Below are 18,746 nucleotides of genomic sequence, written 5' to 3' on the forward strand. Positions count from 1 at the left end.
TTTAACGCAGCTTCGTGTGGAGGGGGAGGAACAAATGAACGAGATTTAGGAACTACCAGCTAATGGGAAGTACGAACACTGGTCACATGTGACTCATTAATCACACGTGGGGGGAGAGGAGGAGAGTGCGTTCTGTTTTATTGGAACATGCCCAGATTGTTGGTCTCATCACTTCACAAGTTACTTCTGCTTATGCGCCAGGCTGTCACCTGGTAGACACGTTTTCCTGGGTAAAACATCATTGCGCAGTCGCATTTAACTGGCAAGTTGAAGTCCTGGGTCTAGATCAAATCGAGACGTGTGAACGAAACAGGGAACGAAGGTCTTTTACATTCCGACGTCCAAATTGGTTTGAGTTACCTGTTAAATAGCCCATTTTACTGGGGAAGCTACCAAAACAATATTTACTATAATGCCGGTGGTGGTATTAGTGTATCATGTTCTAGCATGTAGCATAAGGGGTAAGTATGTGTTTACATAAATAGAATATTTCTATATCTACACTACAATACATGTATAAATGCAGGGTTGAAGATTATATGCAAAAAAAAAAACACCGCTAAATTGGTACTGCATTTGTTGTTAAAATCTGTACCACCTACAGATGAATTGAACTACTTGCCTTTTCCCATCCCTTGGTTGAACTTGACGGACGTGTCTTTTTTTTCAACCGTACTAACTATGTTACCATTGACCGTGCCTGCGAGGCCATAAATATTTTAGCAACAAATGGTAAGTCTCTTATTGTCTTGTAGTACCAATTTAGTTGGTTTCATTTTATTTGCTATATAATCTTTAACCCTGTATTTATACATGTATTTTAGTGTAGATAAAAAATATATGCGATTTTGATCAACACCCCAAGATATATATTTCTTGGTCTCTCAGAACTGCAAGTTTTTTTTTTTATAAAAAAAAAAAACCCTCCTCAGTTGTAACGGAGAATGCGCTGGTTACTTTTGTCAACAAGAATACCTAGTAATTCTCTTCTACCCATATGACACTTTAGGGACTTGATTCATACTGTCTAGGTTAATTAATATGCTAAATATGAATGGAAGTCATATGTAAATAGGAGCCCCATCAAAATATTTGTATTACATTTTCTTGGATAAGACCAGATTGATTTCCTCTTGCCATGTGTGAATTTGGTGAAATTGTGTATGTCTACATATTCGTTCTGCACCTAAAAGGACTGACTGCATAGGATTAATGTTCTATATGTAAATACTTTAGCATTCAATTTGTACATATAACCTGCTTTGTCATGTTGAATAAACCTGTATTGACATGCCATTGGTATTCCTGGTATGATAAATCCCTCTTATTTTCTCTATTAACAGATCAAAAGCCCAAGTTGCAGAAATAATCAAAAGTTTTAAAGGACAAGTGAAGAAACTGTTGCGACATTCTGAGGCTTCGTATATTGTGGAGTACGCATACAACCACAAAGCCATTTTAGAGCAGAGAAACATGTTATGTGAAGAACTGTATGGAAACACATTTCGATTTTACAAGGTAAGCTGAGCAGGAGGAAAAGAGTACACATCCTCTAGTGTATAGCCGGCCTACACTAGTGATTTTAGAAGGCCATTTTCCGTAACACATAGAAGAGAGAGTACGGATGGCCGCTTTCAACACACACACTATTTGGGATCCTGACAGTGGCCTTTGCGTGCCTTTTAGTCCAACCACGTGGTCCCCCACTTTAGCTGACAGCTCTTCGCTGCTTGGGGAACCAACAACTGTGCCGTCCAACAACCGTGAGCCCCCATTCCAGCCAACAGCTCTTCGCCGCCCAGAGAAGCTCTCTTTACGACTGTGTTGTCCAACGACGTGGGCCCCCGTTCCAGCCGACAGCTCTGAACACTGGGATTATATTTTCTAATTGCATTACATTTTCATTGAACATAAAAATCAAAATCTATATTATCAACTTATTCTGCCGAGCTTTACACAGATTGATATTGCTCACATCATTCCCTGTTCCCAATGGGACTCTTATCCTGATTTTTCTTTTTGTCACACATCCACCGAATCCCATTTCATAGGAAGCGAATTAACGAACCAGTATGTTATTTATCTAGAGGAAACCATAAAACTACATAGAGATTTTGTCCTGTTTGGATTGAATACAGGTTCCCAGTGCTGCAAGGCAAAAGTGCTAACCACCGAGCCACCACCGTTGCGGCTCCTACCTTCTTAGGCTAAGTTCACACTAGCGTTAGTATACGTTTACCTGTCTTCCATTAGAGGAAGAGCGGATCGAAAAATTAAATGGAAAGCAACGGTTCCGTTAGAATTACAATTGATTTCAATCGTAATTGTGTTTCAGTTGCTTTCCTTTTGGCTCCGTTCGCTAGGTTTCTACTTTTTTTTCATGGAAACAAAAGTGCAGTCAGCAGAACATTTTGTTTCTGTTCAAAAAAACGAAAACCTAGTGAACAGAAAGCAACTGAAACAAAAGAATTACCATTCAAATCTATGGTAATTCTAACGGAACTGTTTCTTTCCGTTTAATGTTTCGACCCTCTCTTCCTTTTTACTTCAACGTTCTCCTTAAATTGTTCCTAGCTCCCTTCTGTTGCAGGTGTCTGTTTTTTATTGGATATGGTCACTGCAGTGGTGGTTGCGGTAGCGCAGTGGCATCTGTAAATATTTCTATTATGCTTGCCGGGTTCTCTGGAGTGTGCTGAGATGCCTGACAACAGCAGACACTTGCTTCTCCTCCTGTCTACCAGGTACAACAGCTGCCGACCGCCGCTGATAACTCTGCTGCAGACGGAGCAGAAACAGGTGCCCCGCTTATGGAGTACTAGTTGCTGGCTGCAGCACTACCATGCCATCTCGTCAGTAAGCTGACCTGCCTCCTACTGGAGTACTGAAGCGCTGCAACGCCGGGGCACTAATCTGCAGCAAGCTCCTTCCATCATGGTTGTCTTTCATGGGCAGCGTGGATGGTACCCCTGCATTCACCCGGGAACACAGTCACCTGGTCATTGCTTACTCCTATCCTTGGTACTGGAGCCAGCAGTATTACATACAAGTTGAATGTCGCCAAGGCGTCATTACCGGTCCTGGAGCCAGCAGATTGTGAGAGCCTTGTAGACGCAGAGCATTGCTCTGTTTCATTGTTACCATTCATACACTGCTTGCTCCCGTCCACGTTACTGGAGCCAGCAATGTAACACACTAACATCGCACTGTTTTCAAACTCCTAAGTAAAAAGCCTCCTGATGCTGCATACAATACTGTATAGCAGCATCGGGAACACGCAAAGCATAGTCCCACGCACAAAACTGGCTCATTAGCGGAACAAGAAGCAAAGCGGCAGAGGAAAAAAATTCTGAAGTTGGGAGATAGAAATAACCCTGTGTATGCTGAGAAATCCAATACTTCAAAAATAGATTTGAGATGGTTTAAGCACCTCCATTTTCTTCCCTCCCTCTTTTTTTTGCATTGTCTCTATTTGCAGACAAACGCAAAGCAAATAATTGTTAGCATTGTTTAACTTGCTGTTTTTTATTTTGTTCCAGTCGACTGTTCATCCATCTTTAGATCAGGTGTTGGAGGCCCACCCGGAAAAGAAGGCATCTATTTTGGATGAAATGAAACAGATTCTTGTACCATTAGCACAGAAGTATGTTGTCATTTTGCAGATAAAGGCATAAATTACAACCAGATGTAGTAAAGTTGCCCTCATTCAATTGTCAAAATCTACTTTACAGAATTGAATTGTCACTGCACATAATTCAGATTGTATTAATGTTAGAATTTTAAAGAGGCTCTGTCACCAGATTTTGCAGCCCCTATCAGCTATTGCAGCAGATAGACGCTGCAATGTAGATTACAGTAACGTTTTTATTTTTAAAAAACGAGCATTTTTGGCCAAGTTATGACCATTTTCGTATTTATGCAAATGAGGCTTGCAAAAGTACAAGTGGGTGTGTTTAAAAGTAAAAGTACAACTGGGCGTGTTGAAAAGTAAAAGTACAACTGGGCGTGTATTATGTGCGTACATCGGGGCGTGTTTACTACTTTTACTAGCTGGGCGCTCTGATGAGAAGTATCATCCACTTCTCTTCAGAACGCCCAGCTTCTGGCAGTGCAGATCTGTGACGTCACTCACAGGTCCTGCATCGTGTCAGACGAGCGAGGACACATCGGCACCAGAGGCTACAGATGATTCTGCAGCAGCATCGACGTTTGCAGGTAAGTCGATGTAGCTACTTACCTGCAAATGCTGATGCAGAATCAACTGTAGCCTCTGGTGCCGACACGATGCAGGACCTGTGAGTGACGTCACAGATCTGCACTGCCAGAAGCTGGGCGTTGTGAAGAGAAGTGGATGATACTTCTCATCAGAAAGCCCAGCTAGTAAAAGTAGTAAACACGCCCCGATGTACGCACATAATACACGCCCAGTTGTACTTTTACTTTTCAACACGCCCAGTTGTACTTTTGCAAGCCTCATTTGCATAAATACGAAAATGGTCATAACTTGGCCAAAAATGCTCGTTTTTTAAAAATAAAAACGTTACTGTAATCTACATTGCAGCGCCTATCTGCTGCAATAGCAGATAGGGGTTGCAAAATCTGGTGACAGAGCCTCTTTAAAGTTTAACGAGGCATACCCCAAAATTTTTTAGGAAGCTCTTTAAAGAGGCTCTGTCACCACATTATAAGTGCCCTATCTCCTACATAATCTGATCGGCGCTGTAATGTAGATAACAGTGGTTTTTATTTTTAAAAACTATCATTTTTAAGCAGGTTATGAACAATTTTACATTTATGCTAATAAGTTTCTTAATAGACAACTGGGCGGTTTTTAATGTTTACCAACTGGGCGTTGTACAGAGGAGTGTATGAGGCTGACCAATCAGCGTCATACACTTCTCATTGTTCCAGCCCATTGTTACAGTGTGATTGTGCAATGAAAGAAGTTGGGCTGGAAAAATGAGAAGTGTATGATGCTGATTGGTCACTGATTGGTCAGCCTCATACACTCCTCTGTAAAACGCCCAGTTGGTAAAAAGTAAAAACACGCCCAGTTGTCTATTAAAAAAGTCATTTGCATAAATCTAAAATTGGTATAAAATGATAGTTTTTCAAAATAAAAACCACTGCTGTTCTCTACATTACAGCGCCGATCAGATTATGTAGGAGATGGGGCACTTATAATCTGGTGACAGAGCCTCTTTAAAGGGAACCAGTCACCAGCATTTCACCTATTGAACTCTCCTCAACTCACTATCCACTGCTATGAAAAGTTCATTGCCGTTATCCCCTCTCCTAAACTCCTCCTCCTACTGTAAATAACGGTCTGCAAACATTTTGCAACTTTTATAGTAATAATCCGGCAGTCTCGCTCGTTCCTCTTATGTCCGCCCTGAAATCCAAAATCTCGTCTGAGATAGCACGCATGTGCCTGTCATGTATGGTCTGATACCCTTCCGTGCTTAGTGCAGGCCTTAAATCTAGTTACTGTGCATGCGCCGCTATAGTGTCCCGTTGTGCGCACGCACCAGAACAGGACATCGATGTGCAAGATTTTGTGTGTGCTGGGGGGAGGCGATAAGCTGTCGATCAAAAGTAAGGGGTGAACTCAAAGGCTTGAGGAATGAAGATATGATGCTTATACTCATTAGCCTATGATAAAGGAACACAAAAAATCGGAATACTAAAGGTACAGAGCCTGCTTAGAAGATAATTATCGGTTACATAAAAATGATTTTTCACCCACTACCACCAGGTATTGCTGGTTTAATAGATAAAAATGCTGGCGACAGGTTATCTTTAAGACTAGGAATCCATCACTTGGTCACAGTTAAATTGCGGTTTACTGTGATCATCGAGCAACGATAATATTTCTCTATTTGGGGGGGCGGAGTTAACCGCTTGGCAATATAACATTGAGCCAAGCCTTAATCTATGTTATAATGAGAGAACCGTTTTTAATACTTTCTGTGCTGAGATATGGCTGCTTGACGTTACAGGCCTAAAGCTAGGTTTATGATGAATGGGTTTCCGAACATAAAACATGTGATTTCATCGTTTGAGCACATAAGGCGTCGCTCACACCTTCCAATATATAGGCATTAGGCTGGGTTCACACGAGCGTGTGCTTTTTGCGCACGCAAAAAATGTGGCGTTTTGCCTGCGCAAAAGGCACTTAACAGCTCCGTGTGGCCTCAGCATATGATGCGCGGCTGCGAGATTTTCGCGCAGCCGCCATCATTATGACACTCCGTTTGGATGTTTGTAAACAGAAAAGCACATGGTGCTTTTCTGTTTACATTCATAGTTTGACAGCTGTTGCGCGAATCACGCAGTTCGCACGGAAGTGCTTCCGTGCGGCATGCGTGGTTTTCACGCACCCATTGACTTCAATGGGTGCGTGATGTGCGAAAAATGGCCAAAGAACGGACATGTCGTGACTTTTTTTCAGCGGACTCACGCTGAGTAAAAATCGCACACGTCTGCACGGCCACATAGACTAATATAGGTCCGTGCGCGTTGCACGGACGTATATCCCTGAATAAGCTTTTAGAATGAAGGAGCAGTCCATGTATGTAGCGTTATCTGAGCTCATGGCTCTAACGTAGGAGCTGCTTACAGTAGTTGTCGGCAGTCAATATGAGCACATGAGTAAAAGCTATATTGTATTCGTTTAGAATCCTTTAACCCCTTCCCCCTGCTTGCATTCTGGGCCCTAATGACCAAGCAATTTTTATAGTTTTTCCATCGTCCCATTCGAAGAGCTATAACTTTTTTTTTGTGTGGACATAGCTGTATAAGGTCCTGTTTTTTGCGTGACAAGTTGAATTTTTTAATCGCACCATTTTGGGGTACATATAATTTATTTAACTTTTATGAACTCTTTTTGGGGGGGGGAATAGAAAAAAAACTGACATTTCGCCACACTTTTTTGCGTCGTAAATCTACGCCGTTTACCGTGGGGTATAAATAACACAATAACTTGATTCGACGGGTTGTTACGATTGCAACGATACCAAATTTGTATAGATTTTGTATGTTTTACTACTTTTACACACACTTTTAAAAACACTTTTTTTATTTTATTTCAAAATTATTTGTTTTTGTGTTTCCATATTTGAAGAGCCATAACTTTTTTATTGTTCCGCCGATGCAGTTCTATGAGGGCTTTTTTTTTTTTGCGAGATGACTTGTAGTTTTTATCGGTACCATTTTGGAGTAGATGCGACTTTTTGATCACTTTTTATCACATTTTTTTAAAGTCAGGATTCACAGAAAACAGCAATTTTTCCATTATTTTTTATTTTATTTTTTACGGCGTTCACCGTGCGGGTTAAATAATGTAATTGCTTAATAGTCAGGGTCGTTACGGACGCGGCGATACCAAATATGCGTAACTTTTTTGCTTTTAGTTTGTTTTGTTTTTTTAATAGTAAAGCATTTTGTAAGGGGAAAAAGTGGGTTTTTCATTTTTTTTAATTAACTTTATTCAACTTTTTTACTAGTCCCACTAGGGGACTTTAATATGCGATCATCCGATCGCTTTTATAACACACTGCAATACTTCTGTATTGCAGTGTATTACTGCCTGTCTGTTTTAAAGAGCGCTCCGATTCCAGCAGTTTAACCCATTAGATGCCGCTATCAATAGCGACATCGAATGTGTTTGACAGAGAGAGGGAGCTCCCTCTGTCACCCCATTGGCACCCCCGCAAAGAAATCGCGGGAGGACGTCAGGTTTCCATGGCAGCCGGGGGCCAAACAAATACCCCCACGTCTGTGTTCAGCAAATGCCTGTTAGGCCATGCCGGTGGCATGACCTAATAGATTGCCTGTCAGTTTTACACTGACAGGCAATAATGCTTTGGTATACGAAGTATACCAAACCATTATATATGCGATCAGCAGATCGAATGGTGAAGTCCCCTGGTGGGACTAAAAAAAAGTATAGCGGTTAAATGAAGTTTGTGGAAAATATAAATTAAATTTTTTTTACAGTCAAAATAAAATAAAACTACTTTTTTTTACTAAATAAAACAACTTTTTGGGCAAAAGTGTTAAAACAAATAACACATACACATATATGGTATCCCCGCGATCGTAACAACTTGAACAATAAAATGAACATGTTAATTAAACCGCCGGATGAACAGCGTGCAAAAACGACGGCAAAATTCTCTTTTCTCCCATTTCCCCCATAAAAAATTAAATAAAAGTTTATCTATAAATCCTATGTACCCCAAAATAGTACTAATGAAAATTACACCTTGGCCCGCAAAAATCAAGCCCACATACGGCCACATTGACGGAAAAATAAAAAAGTTTCGGCTTTTGGAATGCGGCGACGCAAAAACAAGTAATTTTTTTCTTAAAGGGTTTTTATTGTGCAAACGTAGAAAAAACATATAAAACCTTTACATATTTGGTATCCCCTTAATCATGCCGACCCATAGAATAAAGGTAACGTTATTTATGCTGCATAGTAAACGGCGTAAATTTGGAACGTGAAAATCCATGCTGGAATAGCTGCTTATTTTCAATTCTCTCCTAAAATAAAGTTAATCGATATTATAAGCATTTAGCGTCCCGCAAAAAACAAGCCCTTATACGGCTATGTCGACGGAATAAAAAAAAGTTACGACTCTTAAAACGCGACCGTGAAAAAACGAAAAATAATCCTTGGTCATTAACGTGCAAAATGGCCTGGTCATTAAGGGGTTAAAGAAATAAAATTAATAAAAGCCAAACATTGTAGAAAAATCTGTTTATAATAAAAAAAAATGCAATTTAAGATAATCATTTTTGATGATGCATTCCATTTAAAAATAAAACCCTGCTTTGGCTGTTGTACTATGTTGCCAACAACAGACCTTGGCTTGTACAATAGCAAAAGATACAGAACTTTTTTTTTTTTTTTTTGTAATCCGCCAAAAGGGACCGCTAGGTAAAGCAATTTGTAATGGTCTGAAATAAACTATAGATGGCACATTTGCTGCTGGTTTGTAGGGGTGGGTTATTTCAATATATGAAAAGATTTCTTATGCACTATTGTACATATACTGACCCAGACAATTTGTAATTGATAAGTGCCATGACACCTGGGTCATCCAGTTTTATTATTTTTCTTGCTTTTTATTATTTTCTTTCAACCACAATGTTCAATACTTCTTTATATATGCCTTTTATGAGGTTGTCCTTGAACCTGACACAGATCTTACCATAGGTTACTTTCCATGGAGAATCACTCTAATAAATCCTGCTAAATAGGGCACCATAAAGTTCTGTTGGTCAGCACTTAGTAGATTGTAAAACGGAGTTGTATGAGTTTCAGGGCACGCAATGCTTTACTATTTAGGGTTTGCTTTTCATGGTGGTAGGGGGGTTACTAAATCTATAGAGATAGAAAACGGTTGCATAATACTATATGCATTTTCTATTCCCCAGGGAAGCGGTAATCAAGCACTCACTGGTACATAAAGCTTTTCTGGACTTTTTTACCCATGCCAGTTCTAAAGTAAGATCGGTACGTACATACTGACTGTAAGCCGTAAATTCGGCATGTTGTGTTTTTTTTATCAGTCAAATTTTGTTTCCTTAAGTCCGGTTTTGCCTTGACTTTGAATGTTCTTTAAGAAACCATATCATGCATGTCAGGCACTTTTTCAAATGACGTCAAGGTTCCACTTTTAAAAAAATATCACAAACGGTCCATCAGGAACAGTACATTTGCGTTGTTTCTTTTGGCTGTGGTGTTTCATTTACGGTTTTGTTTGTTTTTCTCCAGGAAATGATTGAGGCGATTAGAGAAGCTGTAATTTATTTGGTCCATACACATGATGGCGCTCGAGTAGGAATGCACTGCCTATGGCATGGAACACCTAAGGTTTGTTATACTAAATCATAGACCATCCGTAGTTTTAACCCATGAGACTCCCACAGTTCGCTAGAATGAAGCTGCTAGCGCATGTCCGTTTCAGCTCCTGTCTGTTTTTTTGCTAGCTTATCTGAAAAGATGGTTAAAAGACTATAATGCAAGTATAAGGCTGTGTTCACACAGAGTTTTTTTGCAGGAGGAAAATTCCTCCTGCAAAAACTCCTCCAGACGTTTTTTGCACAGTGGTTTGATAAAAACTCGTCAAAACACTCGAGGTGTTTTTTTCCTCTTTCTGACTGATTGAAATGGGGTTTTGGAGGCGGAAACCGCCTCAAGATGGGTCATGACGCTTCTTTTTACTGCGACGCGTTTTTTTTAATTGCGGTATAAAAACTCGTCCAACTCCCATTGAAATCAATGGGAGGCATTTTCGGGCGGTTTTGTGGCGCGGTTTCCGCGTCAAAAAACTCATCTAAAAAAACTCAGTGTGAACAGGGCCTAACAATTTCTTTAGCAGCTTAGTACTAGTTAACAGTGGGGTTTCCAAACTCAGACCACCACTGATGAAAGATTCTGACATGTTTTCTGTAACTAGATTTACACTTACAATAATCGTAGTGGTTTTAGAGCAGTCTTTTTCTAGGCAGTGACGGGCTACTGAAGCATAACATTTAGGCCTCATGCACACGACCGTATTTTTTCACACCCGTAAATACTGGCGTAAATACGGGTCCGGTGTCACACGTATTCCACCCGTTTTGCACCAGTATTTACGAACCCGTGCTCGTAAATATGGGTCCGGTGTCACACGTATTCCACCCGTATTTACGAGCACGTTTTTGGCAGCAAAATAGCACTGCACTAATCGGCAGCCCCTTCTCTCTATCAGTGCAGGATAGAGAGAAGGGACAGCCTTTTCTGTAATAAAAGTTAAAGAAATTCATACTTACCCGGCCGTTGTCTTGGTGACGCGTCCCTCTCTTCACATCCAGCCCGACATCCCTGGATGACGCGGCAGTCCATGTGACCGCTGCAGCCTGTGATTGACCTGTGATTGGCTGCAGCGGTCACATGGCCTGAAACGTCATCCAGGACGTCGGGCCGGATGTCGAGAGGGACGCGTCACCAAGGCAACGGGCGGGAGACCGGAATGGAGAAGCAGGAAGTTGTCTGTAAGTATGAACGTCTTTTATTTTTATTTTTTACAGGATAGGGGATACATGTCTTTTGTTTATGGCAGAGCGGGGAGATACCTCCCCGCTCTGCCATAGTTTTCATTGTAGTCCCGGCGGTAGTTACGCCACTGGGCTGTGGCCTGCAGACCGGGTAGTCCCCTGACCTCGCCTCACCTCGCAACGCTCCCGTAATCACGGGTGAACACACGGAGCCACCCATGATTACGGGAGCCCCATAGACTTCTATGGGATGCCCGTGCCGTTATTACGGCATGAAATAGGGCATGTTCTATCTTTTTTAACGGCACGGGTACCTTCCCGTGAGCAAACGGGAAGGTACCCGTGGCTAACAGAAGCCTATGAGCCCGTTATTGCGGGTCGTAATAACGACCCGCAATAACGGGTGTTTTTACGGTCGTGTGCATGAGGCCTTAGACTTCATACATTTCACACTTCTTTATAACATAGTGCTGTTCTTCTCTGTCATAATATGCAGTTTTTGGACATCTCTGTTTAAAGAGGATCTGTCACTAGTTTAGCAATGCCCTATCTCCTAGCTAATCTAATAGGCGCTGTCACACTGATAATGCTTGTGAAAATTGTGTCCCAAAACGTTTATTATTTTAAAAGTTAGGAGCTTTTTTCTAAATATGTAAATGAGCCCTTATTAGACAAGTGGGAGGTAACCGCAGCGATTCTCCTGAGGTGGAGCTACCGAGCAGCCTCTGATGCTGTCCTATCAGCGTCAAGCTGCTTCACACTGCGTGAGAGGCTGGAGGGAAGGGGGATCACTTCAAACGGACATATCTCGGGCTGTGGACCACCTAGAACAGTTCTGGTGGCATATGCTAGAGGAGATTATAATCTTTCATGACCCCAGGATCGCAGTTCTAGCTGTGACACAACCAGAGATATCGACAGTTGAATACACAGTCGGGAATGGAAGCTGTATACTATATGATCACGCTGTGTTGCAGGACTGGGAAGGGGGAGAAGCTGTATGCTGATTGGACAGCGTCATACAGAAAACATTTTACCGCCCACAGAGAAAAGAAAGTCACCTCCTATTTGGCTATTAGAGCCACATTAGCATATTTAGAAAAATGCTCATAACTTTGCAAATAATGTTTTTTAAAACAAATCACACTGTAGTTAGCAGCAAAGAGCCTATTAGATTAGTTAGGAGATAGGGAATTAATAAACTGGTGATAGTCCCTTTAAAGGGAATGTGTTGCCAGAAAAACATGTTTTTTTAAAAAAAATTAAACATTTAGTGTGTGGGTGATTAAACATTGTTCAAATTTTTTATTTTTTTTTGCACGAGTCCAGGAAATATTATTAATTATTTCTAATTTATAATACTACCCATTTTTGGTCACTAGATGGAGCTGTTCCCAAAATTGCAACATTGGGTTAAAAGCCCTCGCTCTAGTGAGCTCTCAGCATTCCCCCCTCCTTTATCCTGGCTAGTGCCGGGATAAACGAGGGGTTTGAACGATGTAACCTCCTACACTGTGTGTCGCCATTTTTTTAGCTAACCCACAGTGTAGTAGGTTTACATACAGTAGTAAACACACACAAACACGAACATACATTGAAATCTCTTACCTGCTCCTGCCGCCGCGGCTCCCTCCGGCCCGTCCGCTCCGTTTGCTGCCGCTGGTGCAAGTGCACAAATCCGGAAGCCGCGACCGGAAGTAGTAATATTACTGTCCGGCCGCGACTTCCGGTCCACAGGAAAATGGCGCCGGACGGCGCCAATTTCGAATAGGACTGTGTGGGAGCGGCGCATGCGCAGTTCCCACACAGACGCCGTACACTGCAGTCAATGGGACCGGAGCCGTTCGCAGTCCCTATGGGACTGTGGCTGCCGTATTCCATGTCTGTATGTGTCGTTAATCGACACACACAGAAATGGAACAAAAAATGGCAGCCCCCATAGGGAAGAAAAAGTGTAAAAATAAGAAAAAGTAAAACACAAACACACAAATGAATATAAACGTTTTTAATAAAGCACTAACATCTTTAACATATAAAAAAATAATTTGTGATGACACTGTTCCTTTAATGTTCGTACTGAAAAATAAAAACGTAACGTTTTGTTCCGTATATATTTTTTTTATTATCTAATTGGGTCCAAAATTCTGTGCTTTATTAGTTTAATCTTATATCTTTATATGGGCCAGGTCTCTGTTTTTACAGAACGCTAAACTCCTGCTTCCCTTCACACAGACATAGAGTTAAGTGCTAAAATTCTGTCAGTCTGCAGCTGCCACTAGGTGGTGGTCACTGCATACATATTTATTATAGAGTTTAATTGGAACTGGATAAATATGTAAATATGCATGTAGTGAGCTCAACATAATGGTGGCTGCAGGCAGTTTGAAGTAACTTTTATTGCTGCTAGATTTGTGATTTCAAGACCAGAATTGCCTATACACACTCTGGCACGGTCAGTGGCAGGTCTTCTTTTAGGCCAGGATCTCACACCGTTTTTGGTGCAGGTTTTTTAGCCAAACACAGGAGTGGTCACAAAAGAAAGGAGATTAATCAGTCTTTATACCTTTCCTTCCTTTTGGGTCCACTTCTGGCTTTGGCTAAAAATACTGCACCAAAAACTTTATCAAAACTGTGTGTGTGATCCTGGCCTTATAAAGTTAAACCAATTAACCTTTTAAGTCTGTTTTTGTCATCTGCCGTGGATTTATAATATTCTTTGCCTTAAAACTTTCAGTAATGCTGAAACCTAAATGCCTGACCTGTGGTAAATTCTCAAATTGATTATTACCATTTGTTGTGGTAACATTTCTTTGTATAACAAAGTCTGTCTCTGGGAAAAAAACCTCAGTCAGCCAAGTGATTCATTTGTTGGTTTGCTGCTGGGGTACCCTTGGGATTGTGAAGACACTTTGTGATTTATTTCTAATCTTATTCTGAAGGATTCACTTGCAAGAGGGAGATAGATTATAACCATTCTCACTCATCTGGTTTAATGCACGTCACCATTCCAGCTCACGCAGTTATCAGACTGCTTGAGGAAATCCCTGGCAATACATATGAGTTTCACTTTTTTAATTGAATTACTGAAATAAATTAACTTTTTGATATTCTAATTCATTGAGAAGGATTCGTATACTCTGTCGGATCCATGCTGTGTGGTGTGTAGAAACTAGAAGGATATTTTCAAACAGGGCGGATATGCTGCGTAAAAGTACACAGCATTTCCACCTTGGATGTTGCGGGGAAATCCCTCTGAAAAAACGCAACAAATTGTGGTGCGGTTTTTCGGCCGGAATGTCTGCTGCGGAAAACAGCTTGTAATAAAAATCTATGCTTACTCGTAGCCATGGTGACACATCCCTTTGACATCCTGCAGCCTGGCCTCTTAGGATGACGTTTCATCCCATATGACCGCTGAAGCCTGTGATTGGCTGCAGCAGGCACATGGGATGAAACGTCATCCCTGGAGGCCAGGCTGGATGCAGGAGCATAGAGATCTGGGTATGTATAAGTTTTTGTTTTTTTCTGAGCTTCAATTTTTGCGGTGGAATTTCAGCCTTTCTACCACAAAAATCGCAACATTTGCTATTTGTTGCAGGTTTTGCCTCCACATTGAATTTAATGAGGGAAGCGCACAACAGAAAAGCAGCGATTCCGCAACATAAATGGACATGTTGCAGATTTTAAAAAAAATCATTTATGAACTGTTTTTCAGCAGGTTTTTTTACACCGCATGTGGATGAGATTTGTGCAAATCTCATCCACTGTGCTGCTGCTGAATTACGCTTCAGATTTTCCGCAGTATTTACGCTACTTGTGGACTTGCCTGAAATCTGAACATACTTCTAGCTCTATTTCTAAGACTTGTACAGAGTACACAAGGGGAGCCTTGCTGCAGTGCCCCCATGGAGTTCCCCTTATGGAGTTGGGAGAAATAACTTTTGGCTGTACAAGTGTTTTGCTGACTGTGATGTTGTGTATGGCCAACTTAACAGTTTCAGCCTGGCTCACACCCTGGGGGTAAATTCCGCTAATAACTATATTGAAAATAGAACTAACCTAGTAAGTCCTAGCTTGTTTTTTATGTTTTTGCAACAGCAGGTACACTTTAAATATATTAGTAGTAGTTATCGCATTTATTTCTTCTACGCTGGATTACACTGTATTTGTTGCTGCCTACTAATAATTTGTTTTTGCATTCTATTCTGCAGGACAGAAAAGTTTTTGGAAAAACCATGAAGTCATTTGTTGAAAAAATTGCCACAGTAAGTCTTAGGCAAACTACAATTTTTCTTGAATCATGTTTAAACATTAGTTCTAATTTTTATTTTATAGCTGACCATAAAGAGAACGCAAAGGGTTGTACTGCCGTGAGGGCCTAGCAGATCTAGGCTTACGGCCTGTACCTTTTAAGCATTGATACAGTAACTCAACTAAGTAGAACATTTCACTCATCACAAAAGGGCCCTTTTATAGTGTTTTGTTTTTTTTTTTTGTTTTTTAATACAGGTATGTGAGTCTGTTATGTATTTTTGTGCCTCTTTTTTGTAACCCTGGTCGAGCCTTTTTTAATTTTGTACACGTGAACAGAATTTTATATATTGGAGTCACTCCAAGGTTATGCTTCATAAATGAGCCGCAAAACGTCAGTGTTTTTGTAAACTCTTTAAATTAGAATTCACTTGATCCTCTATCAAGTCCTCTACAAAGGATGCTGTGGTCTTGCAACGACTAAAATTTTCGGTTCAGCGAGTCGCCGATTTAAAGATCAGGCAAAGGCCAGCTTTTGATTGAAATGAAACAAAAGACAACGTTTGTGCCAGGACTGCTGGAAGAAAATAAGCAATTCACAGGGAATTAGCACTACTTGCCCGTCTTTTCTTAATCACTTTGTTAGATTATAAGTCTCCGTGTAGTAACTGATGGATGGAAGCTATAGACTACTATAGTGTTACATTCTCATGTTAATGCATTCCAAGGAGAAATACAATTCCATTTGGAAGATCAGTTGGTTGGCAAGTATTTAAACTCCAGTCTGGCTTCTTTTACATAATACAAGATATTAATAACATTACCCGCTAACTACCTTGTTTTGTTCTCCTGGTAAATTTTTTGTCCACCTAAATTTATTTGAGAAAACTCTGTGCAATAATTTTCTGCCTTAAAAGTTTTTTGACACTACGTTTTCCCTGCACGTTTGACGTATGTGCTGGTAAAGCTCCCGGCACATACAGCAAACCTACCAAAAGGCTCCAATTCTACCAACGGAGACCAAAACAATGCTCGGTCTGTTGTTGTTTTTTTTAATCTTGCAAATAGAACCATGCACTTTTTATAACACAATTCATTTTTTTTTTTGCTAGAGTAGATCTTTATCATGTGCATTGGTGGTATATATAATATATAAGTTGTGTAAAAATTCATGTTGATGTTACAGCAATTCCAGGGAGTTGCTTTATAGCAGGCATCTAGATAGAAGAAACAAATCATTGACTTAACCCCTTAATGACCGCCGATACGTCTTTTTACGGCGGTCATTAGTGGGCTTTATTCTAGAGCGCCGCCAAACTACGTCGCTGCATTAGAATAAAGTAAACAGAGCAGGGAGCCGTGAAATCTCCCTGCTCTCAGCTGCCAGAAGCAGCTGAGGGCTGGGGGCGTCCCTGCTCTGCCGGGTGAGATCGATATTAGTATCGATCTCACCCGTTTAACCCTTCAGATGCGGTGCACAATAGCGAGCACCGCATCTGAATGGTTTTGCAGAGAGGGAGGGAGCTCCCTCTCATCTCACTGACACCCGGCGATAAAATCGCCGAGTGTCTGTGTCTTCTATGGCAGCCGGGGGTCTAATAAAGACCCCCAGGTCTGCCTGCAGCGAATGCCTGCTAGATCATGCCGCAGGCATGACCTAGCAGATGCCTGTCCGTTTTAAACGGACAGGCAGTAATACACTGCAATACAAAAGTATTGCAGTGTATTATAATAGCGATCGGAGGATAGGGAAGTCCCCTAGTGGGACTAGTAAAAAAGTAAAAAAAAGTTTAATAAAGTTAATTAAAAAAAAAGTGAAAAAAAAAAAAATGAAAAACCCAGCTTTTCCCCTTACAAAATGCTTTACTATTAAAAAAAACTACAATAAAGCAAAAAAGTTACACATATTTGGTATCGCCGCGTCCGTAACGACCCCGACTATAAAGCTGTTACATTATTTAACCCGCACGGTGAACGTCGTAAAAAATAAAATAAAAAACGATGGAAAAATTGCTGTTTTCTGTTAATCCTGACTTAAAAAAAATGTGATAGAAAGTGATCAAAAAGTCGCATCTACTCTCAAATGGTACCAATAAAAACTGCAAGTCGTCCCGCAAAAAACAAGACCTTATACAGCTATGCCGACGCAAAAATAAAAAAGTTACAGCTCTTCGAATGTGACAATGGAAAAATGTAAAAAATCGCTTGGACATTAGGGCCCAGAATGCCAGCAGGGGGAAGGGGTTAAAGGGAAAAAGCTAAACTAAAATGATGTTGACAAACAGCAAGTTTTTGAGATTACTTGGCTCTTTCTCGGGCATAGTATAGCACGAAATCTGAAGTCACATATTGGTACACAAAGGGCATAGAATTGGGGTCCTCTTACACGGCCCGACGTGGGCCGTGTAAACAAGCCCAAATCAACGAGACAGCAATGCCTGGTTATGCATGGGGACAAGCGTTTGTTACTCCGATCAATCGTCCCCATACATTTCCATGATGTCGGTAGCACATCTCCCTGTTTACACAGGGAGATGTGCTGCTGACCACGATGATTTTTAATGCTGCATAAAAAAAATCAGCCGATGAACAAGCGTTTGCTCGCTCATCGGCTAATTGTTGCCCTGTTTACACAGGTCTGTGATAGGGAACGTGTGTTCATATGGACGCTCGTTTGCCCGATAATTGACCCGTGTAATAGGGCCTAAAGTGTGATAAATGAGACCACTTATATAAAGTAGATTCTTCAATATGAGGAGGTGAGTAAGGCTACATTCACACGAACGTGGCCAACCTCGGACATGAAAAACTGCTGTTTTTCATGTCTGAGGTGCACCTGTGCAGGATGGTTATCACGCATCCCTCCATAGATTAGAGTCCATGGAGGGATACCTGAAGCGCAAAAAAATAGGACATGTGTGAACGGCCCCATTGAAATACATGAGTCCGTGTGATGGCCGCTGTTTTAACGACCGTCACACGGACTTGATACACGCTCATCTGAATGAGCCCTTCACAGTAGCAGAAGTCAGTACAAAGATAAGGGATGTGAAAGTTTTATAGTCTTTCAGATTTATTGTGATTCAGATCTGGTTCATAGTTGAGATGCCCCGCGAGGAGACTGTTGTGGGCATGCTCTGTGACATGTGCAGACTCTGCGGGGAGGTGGAGGAGTTGGTGAGCTTTTACATAGTTAATACGGTTGAAAAAGGACACATGTCCATCAAGTTCAACCAAGGGATGGGAAAGGGGAAGGGACAAATGTCTACATATAGGAGCTAATACTTTTTTGTTCTAGGAAATTATCTAACCCTTTTTTAAAGCCATCTACTGTCCCTGCTGTGACCAGCTCCTGCGGTAGGCTATTCCATAGATTCACAGTTCTCACGGTAAAGAAGGCTTGTCGCCTCTGCAGGTTGAACCTTTTTTTCTCCAGACGGAGAGAGTGC

The 18,746-nt window shown here is 41.1% G+C and overlaps 1 protein-coding gene across 1 annotated transcript in view; it reads left to right on the top strand.

The window, feature by feature from the left end:
- The window catches only part of PUM3 (pumilio RNA binding family member 3), a 64,804-nt gene that overhangs the window by 20,161 nt on the left and 25,897 nt on the right, over positions 1-18,746 (top strand). The window contains exons 8-12 of the mRNA XM_075827597.1: positions 1,344-1,518; positions 3,537-3,640; positions 9,442-9,520; positions 9,782-9,880; positions 15,258-15,311. Of these exons, the coding sequence (XP_075683712.1) occupies positions 1,344-1,518; positions 3,537-3,640; positions 9,442-9,520; positions 9,782-9,880; positions 15,258-15,311 (511 nt within the window). The remainder of the gene's footprint in view (positions 1-1,343; positions 1,519-3,536; positions 3,641-9,441; positions 9,521-9,781; positions 9,881-15,257; positions 15,312-18,746) is intronic.

This window comes from Rhinoderma darwinii, chromosome 1, assembly GCF_050947455.1.
Source record: "Rhinoderma darwinii isolate aRhiDar2 chromosome 1, aRhiDar2.hap1, whole genome shotgun sequence".
Classification (NCBI taxonomy): Eukaryota; Metazoa; Chordata; class Amphibia; order Anura; family Rhinodermatidae; genus Rhinoderma; species Rhinoderma darwinii.